Below are 9009 nucleotides of genomic sequence, written 5' to 3' on the forward strand. Positions count from 1 at the left end.
AACACAGACAATTTTTGAGAAGAAAAAAATCATTATGAAAATATAATTATTTTCCTTAAAATGTTCTTCCTAACTTCAGACCTTATTCTTTCTCATGTCATATACAGTGCCGTGAAAAGGTTTTTGCCCCCTTCCTGATTTCTTATTTTTTTGCATATTTGTCACACTTAAAAGATTCAGATCATCAAACCAATTTTAATATTACGCAAATATAATGCAAGTAAATACAAAATGCATTTTTTAAACGATAATTTCATTTAAGGGAAAAAAGCTGTCCAAACCTACCTGGCCCTACGTGAAAAATTATTTGCCCCCTCCTGTTAAATCATGAAAGAACTGATTTAACCTCATTATTTTAGAAAGCTGAGTTAAATTTCACTAGCCACACGCAGACCTGATTACTGCCAGACCTGTTGAATCAAGAAATCACTTAAATAGAACCTGTCTGACAAAGTGAAGCATGCTTAAAGAGCAACACATCATGCCGTGATCTAAAGAAATTCAAGAACAGATGAGAAACAAAACAGTTGACATGTATCAGTCTGGAAAGGATTATAAAGCCATTTCTAAGGCTTTGGGACTCCAGCAAACCATGGTTAGAGCCATTATCCACAAATGGAGAAAGCTTGGAACAATGGTGAACCTTCCCAGGAGTTGCCAGCCAACCAAAATTACTCCAAGAGCACAATGACGACTCATCCAAGAGGTCATAAAAGAACCCAGAACAACATCTAAAGAACTGCAGGCCTCACTTGCCTCAGTTAAGGTTAGTGTTCATGATTCAACAATATCATGTATCATGTTCAATAAAAAGAACATCATACCAACAGTCAAACATGGTGGTGGTAGTGTGATGATCTGGGGCTGCTTTGCAGCTTCAGGACCTGGACGACTTGCCATAATTGATGGAACCATGAATTCTGCTCTCTATCAGAAAATCCTGAAGGAAAATGTCCGACCGTCAGTTTGTGACCTCAAGCTCAAGCGCACTTGGGTTATGCAGCAGGACAATGATCCAAAACACACCAGCAAGTCCACCTTTGAATGGCTCAAGAAAAACAAAATTAAGGTTTTGGAGTGGCCAAGTCAATGTCCAGACTTAAATCCGATTGAGATGCTGTGGCATGACCTTAAACAGTCCATTCATGCTCAAAAACCCTCCCTCCAATGTGGCTGAATGAAAACAATTCTGCAAAAAATTGAAAAAGGAGAACTTTTACTAGAGTAATATTTTATTATAGGTATCTGTACTTTTAGTCAAGTACTTCGTCCACCACTGGAAAAGGGAAAACCAAAATGCAAAGAAACTAAACTGAACGAGATTGTGACCGTGATATTTGTTAGTGTTTTAGGCCTACGAGACAAAAAGCTTTAGGTAACTTGTCACGATCTACAGCATACCACAGTACCTGAGGGTTATCAATATTCCAATATAAAAATCACCAATTACTTACTAAAAATGTAAGCTTAATCCAAATGACATATGATTTTTTTCCTGAAATTTTTAAATTCTTATGTACAACAGCAGAACAGCTGGAATTGAAGGGGGGAAAAACACAATAACATTCACTTTCAACTGTAATAAAATATCACTGGTCAATCACAGCAAATGTTTTTGACTGTTAATAATTTGCATATTTTTTTCCACCTGATTATTAATAGACCATTAGTTTGTGATTTTTGCTTTGCTGCATCATGCTGGGTGTGAAAAGCCATAACACTGCAATTACTTGGCCTTTTCATGATTTAAATTATGATTCAAGCTGTAGACAGTGGTAAGCCTGTATTAAAATCACTGTTGACATTTTCTTTAGACAAAAAATGATTCAAAACCTTCAAAACATCAGCAGCAGGTAGATCACTTAACATATATTCAAAATTAATAACCATTGATTACAGACATTTCTTCAGCGGAATTAACTTGAATGTTTGTATACATAACAGATGTTTTTTTACTTTAACAGGAAGCAGAAGCAAATAACCACTTTCTTTTTTCTTTAAAACATGATAAAAAATCATATAAAGTGTATTATAAAACATCCATGACTGTGCTTGAGGCTCTTAATACAAGCTCAGTGTTCAGGAGTGAAAAAGACAAAAACAAAAACATGCAGAAAGAAATACTCATCCAAAGATCAAAAGGAGCAGTTCCTAGGGCAGCTGTGAAGACTGATTTTCCCTGCTGTCTTATTGAAAGAGATGAGACCTTAGAAATAGAGTTCATAAAAGATGAAAATAGTTCTACAAATCAAACAACTGCAGATCCTTCACTCCTCAGTAAAAGTAAACCTGAAACATTAGTCACATTCTTGGTTAAAAAAGACGGAGGACAGAAAGTGCAATGTTTACTTAAGAGCAACGCCCTGAGGAGCAGAGTACAATATGTCTGTGTGTATGCATTCAAAGGAGAGAATGTCAAAACTGCTCTTAAACGTGATGGACGATTCAACAATGTCATTTTCCAGAAACACTGTGCACTGTCTGAGTTTGGTAGCGAGATGCATGAATTGTCAAATCCTGTAGACGATCTTGACGGAAAGGCTTTCCAGGTAGTTGTTCTTAGTGACCAGAATCAGCCAGACAGTCAAGATGATTTGACTTTTGTCAAGACTGAACCTAATGTAGCTTCAGATGCTGATGTGGCAGAAACTGCCGGTTCAAGTCAGAATCCCATCAACACTGAGCAAGACAAGAAACAAGATGGAAACACAACATCCATGGATCCTTCAACTAAACAGTATGTTGCTAAACCCAATGTAAATTCTGAAGAGATTCTGGGAATTCTGCGTGATCAGTTTCCAGATTTACTGGAGACATTAAAGAAGCGAGAGAAACTAAAGAACAAATCTGAGGTCCAAAAGTTCTTCAGAGAAGAATATGGTAAAAGTGTTGAGAATTTCTTGGAAGTGAAGAAAGTGAAGCAGCTTATGAAGCTCTCTGACTCGGTGTGTCAGATTCGAAAGGGGGGGACTCGCGAAGGAACTGGTTTCTTGCTCTTCAACAGATTCATCCTCACTAATGCTCATGTTATTGGGATATTTACTGACCTTACGAAAGTTAACGCCGAACAGTTCACAGCTGTATTTGGTTATGAAGACCTGGATTCAAAGGATAGCAAGTGCATACCAGTTAAACAACTCACAGATTACTTTTATGGAAAGGACGATAAAGGAAGGCATCTTGACTATGCTCTTCTTGAACTTGATGTTGATAAAATGGCTGAGTGTCCTAATTTGTTTGATAGCTACAGTCCAAACGCTCCTATTAAAAAAGGTCAGATCTGCATTGTGGGACATCCAGGTGAAGGGGTTAAGAAAATGGACCCCTGCTTCATCATTGAGAGAGAGAATCGACTAGAGGCTGCACATAAACATGCATCTGAGCATCAGCATTTAATTCATGTTATAAATGAGAAGTGCGTGGAAGAGAAATGGGACTTTTCAGCATATGAAAACCAGTTCACTTATGACTCTTGCTTTTTTCACGGATCTTCTGGCTCTCCAGTTTTTGATGTAGACTGCAATCTGATTGGCATCCACACTGGTGGCTATAAGTACAAAACAAAAGGAGATAAAACTTGGAGTGTTATGGAATATGGCTTTTCCATGCAGCCCATCCTGGATAACATCATAGCTGTGGCTAGGATAAAAGGTTTGCTAGATATCATCCGTAATGTGTCTCAGACTGCAGAGCAACAGAATCTGATCGACACTGAGATGAAAGATGCTGAAGAGCCCGAAGAGTCTTGAATGAATCTGTCCACACGTCTGTGCTGCCATGTTTTTGAGGGGGGAGGAAGTGACTGCAAAATGTTCAACTCTGAGAGATCTAAAAATCAGACTGCGATCTGTCAAAGTCATTTATGGGTTTTCACTTTTCATATAATTTTTAGAGATGATTGAGTGTCCAAAAGTTATGTTTTGTTTCTCTTATTTTTGATTTCATGTAAAGTCATGTGTCTCACCTGCAGGCAGTGAGCAAAACAGTGAACATTATTCATTTGACAAAGACCAAAGATACAGTTATACAGTAGTTCAATCTTTATTGTATTCTTTTTACATTTTCATTTATACTTGTGTATTCATATATATTCCTATACATACTCATTTAACACAAATCATTCACACATATTGTTTGTTATTTTTACCTTTTATTTTTTTGTGTAGGTTTTATGCTGACTTTACATTGATCTTAATATTTTGCTTTTGCTGTATGGGATCGTGTTCAAGCTTCCACATCAAATCATCTTTGAATCACACAAATACACCAAATTAACCGATTTGACAGAATCACTAATATGACAAGAAATGTGTATCTTCACTAAAATAAATACATTTAGAATGACATCTTTGAGTTTACAGCAAATCACTGTTCTTCATGTGTTCATGATAAATTTTGATACAAATGACATGAAATAAAACTATAACTATACCAAATACAGCTTGTTTGTCCCACTTACATTTTTTATTCCATTAGCATGTACCTTGTCTGATGCATGTATTGTTATTGGTGTGTGTTGTTTTGAGTGTTCATCATGTTGAGGAGCTTCTAAGAATTTTGTGAATGTCCTGTACAGAATAAATGTAATCATAATTAATAAAAGCACAACCTTAATTTGTATTTCACACATGAAATTAAAATAAAGACCCTTAAAAAGGCTCGACAAGTGCATCTTTCTGTCTTGTGTTTCCTATTGAAAAACAAGTTTTCATGGAACATGGAATCAAAGCAACAAAACTTGCTTAAAATGTTTCAAATAGATGTGTTTTAATCTAAGCAGAATTAATCCATTTAGTGACTGACATCTTCTGTGTTGAGATCATTCAGTCAGTAAAATAATATTATATAAATATAAAATAATAAATAATTTTTTATATATTCATTCAAACTTTGTTTGCCAGAAAGCTCTTACCACTGAGCTCTGTTGTAGTATGTGTGTGAGATCACATATTTGTGTTATACTCACAGGAAGCAGGTACTGTGAGGATCCTTCCATCAGGTCCTGCAGAAAGGGATGCTGGCATAGCGTGGAGAAAGGAATCTTCTCCTCACCATTAAAGCCCAACTCCTTAAACTCCTTCAGCAGCTCCTGAACACACAACACAACACAAAATTAAATACAGCTCCATGCAGACCCTTTACACCATCTACAGAACCACAGATTACGTCACTCTGTTCCAAAACCAAATTAATTACTTTTCAGTGAACATCTACTGGACAGAAATAATTCACAAATAGACCTACATTTATGCGACAGTTATGAGTGACTAACACACACACTTCCAAGTATTTTTGCCATCTTGCCAGTTTAAATAGAAATGCTTCCTATTTGTTTATATTTTTGGTATAATCTGAAAATGGTTCAAATGAAGTTGGGTTGATGGGATCTTTTGATTTTGGAGCAGAGCTGTTATATTCTACCTCTTTGAATTCATCTCTGGAAGCGGTTCAGGTGTGAGGAGATCTCTGAGCACATCATCGACAGACACGCCCACTTCATCAGACTCCACCCCTCCATCAGGGGTGGAGTCTGATGAAGTCTCCTCCTCTTCATCAGCAGCATCACACTCCTCAACTCCAGCACCCTCCATATACAGCACAGACTACAGCAGTAACACAGCGGTTGAAACAAAAATCAGAGTGAACCTCATGAAAACACATTTCAAACATTTCAGTTTAAGTAATATATTATTTTTGTGCATTACAGCAATGAGAATAAGTAAATTAAGCAAGATTAATGTGCTTAGTTGAATTAAAAATGATGTCAAAATGCAAATAATAAAGGTTCTAAAAACAGGGTTTTCTTTTGATTTTGGGGTGAAATATGACAAGTTCTCTTCAGCTCAGAAGAGTCTGTGAATCGTGTCATACTGTGTGTGTACCTGTGTGAGGGGGCTGGTGTGTTTATAGTGCAGAGTGTGTCCGATCAGGAGGCTGAGCGCTCTGGTGAAGCCCTGAGCTGGTTCAGGATGGCAGCAGAAATACAGCAGCATGCTCAGATAGTCCAGCATCAGCGGAGATGAGTGTGTGCTCGCAAACAGACTGAAGGAAAACTATACACAGAAATGAGAAAACAACACATTTATGTTTATATATAGATTATGTTCAGAAAATCTTTTGGGAAACATCATAGTTAGGGAATAGTTCACTCAAAAATTAAAATGTACTCACCCTCAGGCCAGCCAAGACGTAGATGAGTTTGTTTCTTCACATAAACAGATTTTGAGAAATGTAGCATTGCACTTGCTCACCAATGGATCCTCTGCAGTGAATGGGTGCCGTCAGAATGAGTTAAAAACACCATAAGGCTTGAAGTTAAAAATGCCTTGATGGATTTGTTTTTTACAAACATGCTGCATTTCTTTTCGCAAACATTGAGTGATGAACTGGAGTGGTGTTGTGGATTATTGTGATGTTTTTATTATGATGACTCTCATTCTGATGGCACCCATTCACTGCAGAGGATCCATTGGTGAGCAAGTGATGTAATGCTACATTTCTCCAAAACTGCTCTGATGAACAAACTCAGATTTCCTGAGGGTGAGCACATTTTCAGTAAATTTTCTTTTTTTTTGGTGAACTATTCCTTTAATGCATTTATTCAGTTATGTTTTACTGCATATTAAGTTATTCTTTATCTTTTGTGCTATAAAAGCTTGATGTACTATGAAAACACTCTATATCTTCTCAATACATCTTTGCAAAGATGCTGTTACTGAAGGATGAGATAGGTAGACAGCTGTAGCAAAAGGAAACGGACAGGTAAAAATCTAAATATTAACATGAACAAAAACAAGAAAAAAAATATTTGTGACCCTGGACCACAAAAGCAGCCTTAAGTCGCTGGGGTATAATTGTAGCAATAGCCAAAAATACATTGTATGGGTCAAAATTATTGATTTTTCTTTCATGCCAAAAATCATTAGGATATTAAGTAAAGATCATGTTCCATGAAGATATTTTGTAAATTTCCTACTGTAAATATATCAAAACTTAAATTTGATTAGTAATATGCATTGCTAAGAACTGCATTGGGACAACTTTAAAGATGATTTTCTCAATATTTAGATTTTTTTGCACCCTCAGATTCCAGATTTTCAAATAGCTGTATCTCGACCAAATATTGTTCTATCTTAACAAACCATACATCAATGGAAAGCTTATTTATTCAGCTTTCAGATTATGTATAAATCTTAATTTCGAAAAATTGACTCATGACTAGTTTTGTGGTCCAGGGCCACATTTGAAGTTCAAAAGATCTTTTAACCTGCTGCATTACCTTTTTAAGATTAGCTAGTCTGTAATAGGGTAGAGGTTCAGTTGGGTCATCAGGGACAGGAAGATCTCTTTTACTGGGAAACCACAATTCAACCTGATCATAGAACAAAACACATGTTAAATTGAACTTGTAGGCACATATAAATGTAGCAAGATTATATAGATTAGGCTTGCTTTCATTCATTTTAACTGTAGAAACAGCATGCACATCTGTTGATGTTTATAGGTCTGTGTGTAGTTAAATATGTTAGTGATGCTCTATGAGAGTAATAGACCTGTGTGTATTGTTCTTGTGTGATGAGTCTGGTTCCTGCTGTGTCAACGCCTCTGTAGCGCTGAAGGGTTTTTAACAGCTGAGTCTGAGAGGGAAACGGCCACGGCAGAGCTGCAGTGAGCAGAAACTGATGCCAGTCCAACATCTCAGAGTCCTGAGCTAATGCACACACCAACTCATCAACCTACAAACACAATAGCACATGTTATGATGTGAGTACAAACAGGCCTGCATGTAAAGGCACAGTCAGTCACACTAATGCATTTTCAGCAAAATCCTGTGGGCAAAAAGGTCCACTGTCAATAATGTAGCAATGAATGAAACTCGCACAGAAGTCACTTTCATACCAAGCAGTTTTCTGTTAGTCAACGCAGTGAATTTGAGTGACAAACTTAAAAAAGTTCAGAAATCTGTGGGGAGAAATCTTTCACCTTTTTATATACCCAAGCCAAAGCAATGAAGACACTTTTAAAATGAATAAATTTCACCCACTTCCTTAAGCAAGTTGGTTGGTTGGGAAAGGAAATTAAGTATGAATGATTGCTACCAAAGACACACAGCAAACCATGGAGGAGTTTATAATTTAGGTTAGCGTGAAGCTGTACCTGTGAGGGAGTGATATGCATCCAGGGTTCAGGTAGGATATCACTACCCATGTGAGGAGAGGTTAACTCATGCAGAACTTCAGTCAACTCATTACTGCACACCAGACCTGGATACATCACACAATGCACAAAAACCAAAGTACAGTTACTGGATTCTACTGGAACATGTTGCATTCAGTTCTGCTCGGCTCTGTTTTAACTCTCATTCTGTTCATTCAGTTTTGCACACAAGACTTGTTTACCCAAAATTACAGTTTTGGAACAACATGAGAGTAAATAAATAACTGAATGTTTATTTTTTGGGGTAATAATTTTTATTTTAAAGACAATCAATCCGTGGCATTTTAGTTTAGGGTTCTTTGAGTAATGCTGATTCTGAGCAGTAGATGCTGTCTTGTGCAGCTGTTGGACAGTCAGAGTGCTGTTTTTGGGCTGCTCCAGCAGGGATCGGCGTGGAGCGGGCGACAGATCAGTCTCCATCCAAGCAGAAATCAGCGCTCTGCAGCACCAGCTCATGATAGATCTGAACTCCATTCTCAATGTGCTGCCGCACCAACTCTGTCAGCTGGTCGATACTGGTAAACAAACGCAAACATATTAAGCACATATACATTTATGAACATGTGTACAGTATGATGAGAAGCACATAAGGTATTTTTGGGTAAATGTCCTGAAACTTATTAAGAATATGTCCCAGTCATATTGACATGCAGAGTGAACTTATTTTGCAAAACATTTCTCTTTTATATATAATTCCTTCAGTTGTCTTTGTGTGTGTGTGTGTGTATATATATATATATATATATATATATATATAGAGGGGGGAAAAAAATTTTTTGATAACCCAATATT

The 9009-nt window shown here is 36.9% G+C and overlaps 2 protein-coding genes and 1 long non-coding RNA gene across 3 annotated transcripts in view; 1 reads left to right on the plus strand and 2 right to left on the minus strand.

Moving 5' to 3' along the window:
• The window catches only part of LOC107573758 (protein FAM111A-like), a 6562-nt gene extending 2734 nt beyond the window's left edge, over positions 1–3828 (plus strand). Inside the window, exon 2 of the mRNA XM_016260202.1 lies at positions 2550–3828. Coding sequence (XP_016115688.1) covers positions 2550–3749 — 1200 coding nt within the window. The 3' untranslated portion in view covers positions 3750–3828. The remainder of the gene's footprint in view (positions 1–2549) is intronic.
• Positions 3829–4553: 725 nt separating this feature from the next.
• On the minus strand, positions 4554–5440 carry LOC107573761 (uncharacterized). Its single transcript, XR_001607564.1, has 3 exons — positions 5422–5440; positions 4967–5089; positions 4554–4568 (listed from the first exon to the last, which is right to left on the minus strand). It is a non-coding gene; the product is annotated as an uncharacterized lncRNA (long non-coding RNA).
• An 8-nt stretch (positions 5441–5448) lies between these two features.
• LOC107573760 (sperm flagellar protein 2-like) lies at positions 5449–8274 on the minus strand. Its single transcript, XM_016260203.1, has 6 exons — positions 8158–8274; positions 7554–7736; positions 7280–7372; positions 5883–6053; positions 5511–5603; positions 5449–5466 (listed from the first exon to the last, which is right to left on the minus strand). Exons 1-6 carry the CDS (start codon positions 8272–8274, stop codon positions 5449–5451), a joined length of 675 nt encoding a protein of 224 aa, XP_016115689.1.
• Between the last annotated feature and the right edge of the window lie 735 nt (positions 8275–9009).

Source organism: Sinocyclocheilus grahami, unplaced genomic scaffold, assembly GCF_001515645.1.
Source record: "Sinocyclocheilus grahami isolate Dianchi unplaced genomic scaffold, SAMN03320097.WGS_v1.1 scaffold2026.1, whole genome shotgun sequence".
Taxonomy (NCBI): Eukaryota; Metazoa; Chordata; class Actinopteri; order Cypriniformes; family Cyprinidae; genus Sinocyclocheilus; species Sinocyclocheilus grahami.

What these genes read in the sequence shown, in the direction of transcription:
- LOC107573760 (XM_016260203.1), bottom strand. Translation starts at nt 8,274, where the DNA reads ATGTATCCAGGTCTGGTGTGCAGTAATGAGTTGACTGAAGTTCTGCAT. An exon ending in CACAAGAACAATACACACAG is followed by an intron (nt 7,373 to 7,553) that starts GTCTATTACTCT and finishes TTCTATGATCAG; the next exon opens with GTTGAATTGTGGTTTCCCAG. An exon ending in GACTAGCTAATCTTAAAAAG is followed by an intron (nt 6,054 to 7,279) that starts GTAATGCAGCAG and finishes TTCTGTGTATAG; the next exon opens with TTTTCCTTCAGTCTGTTTGC.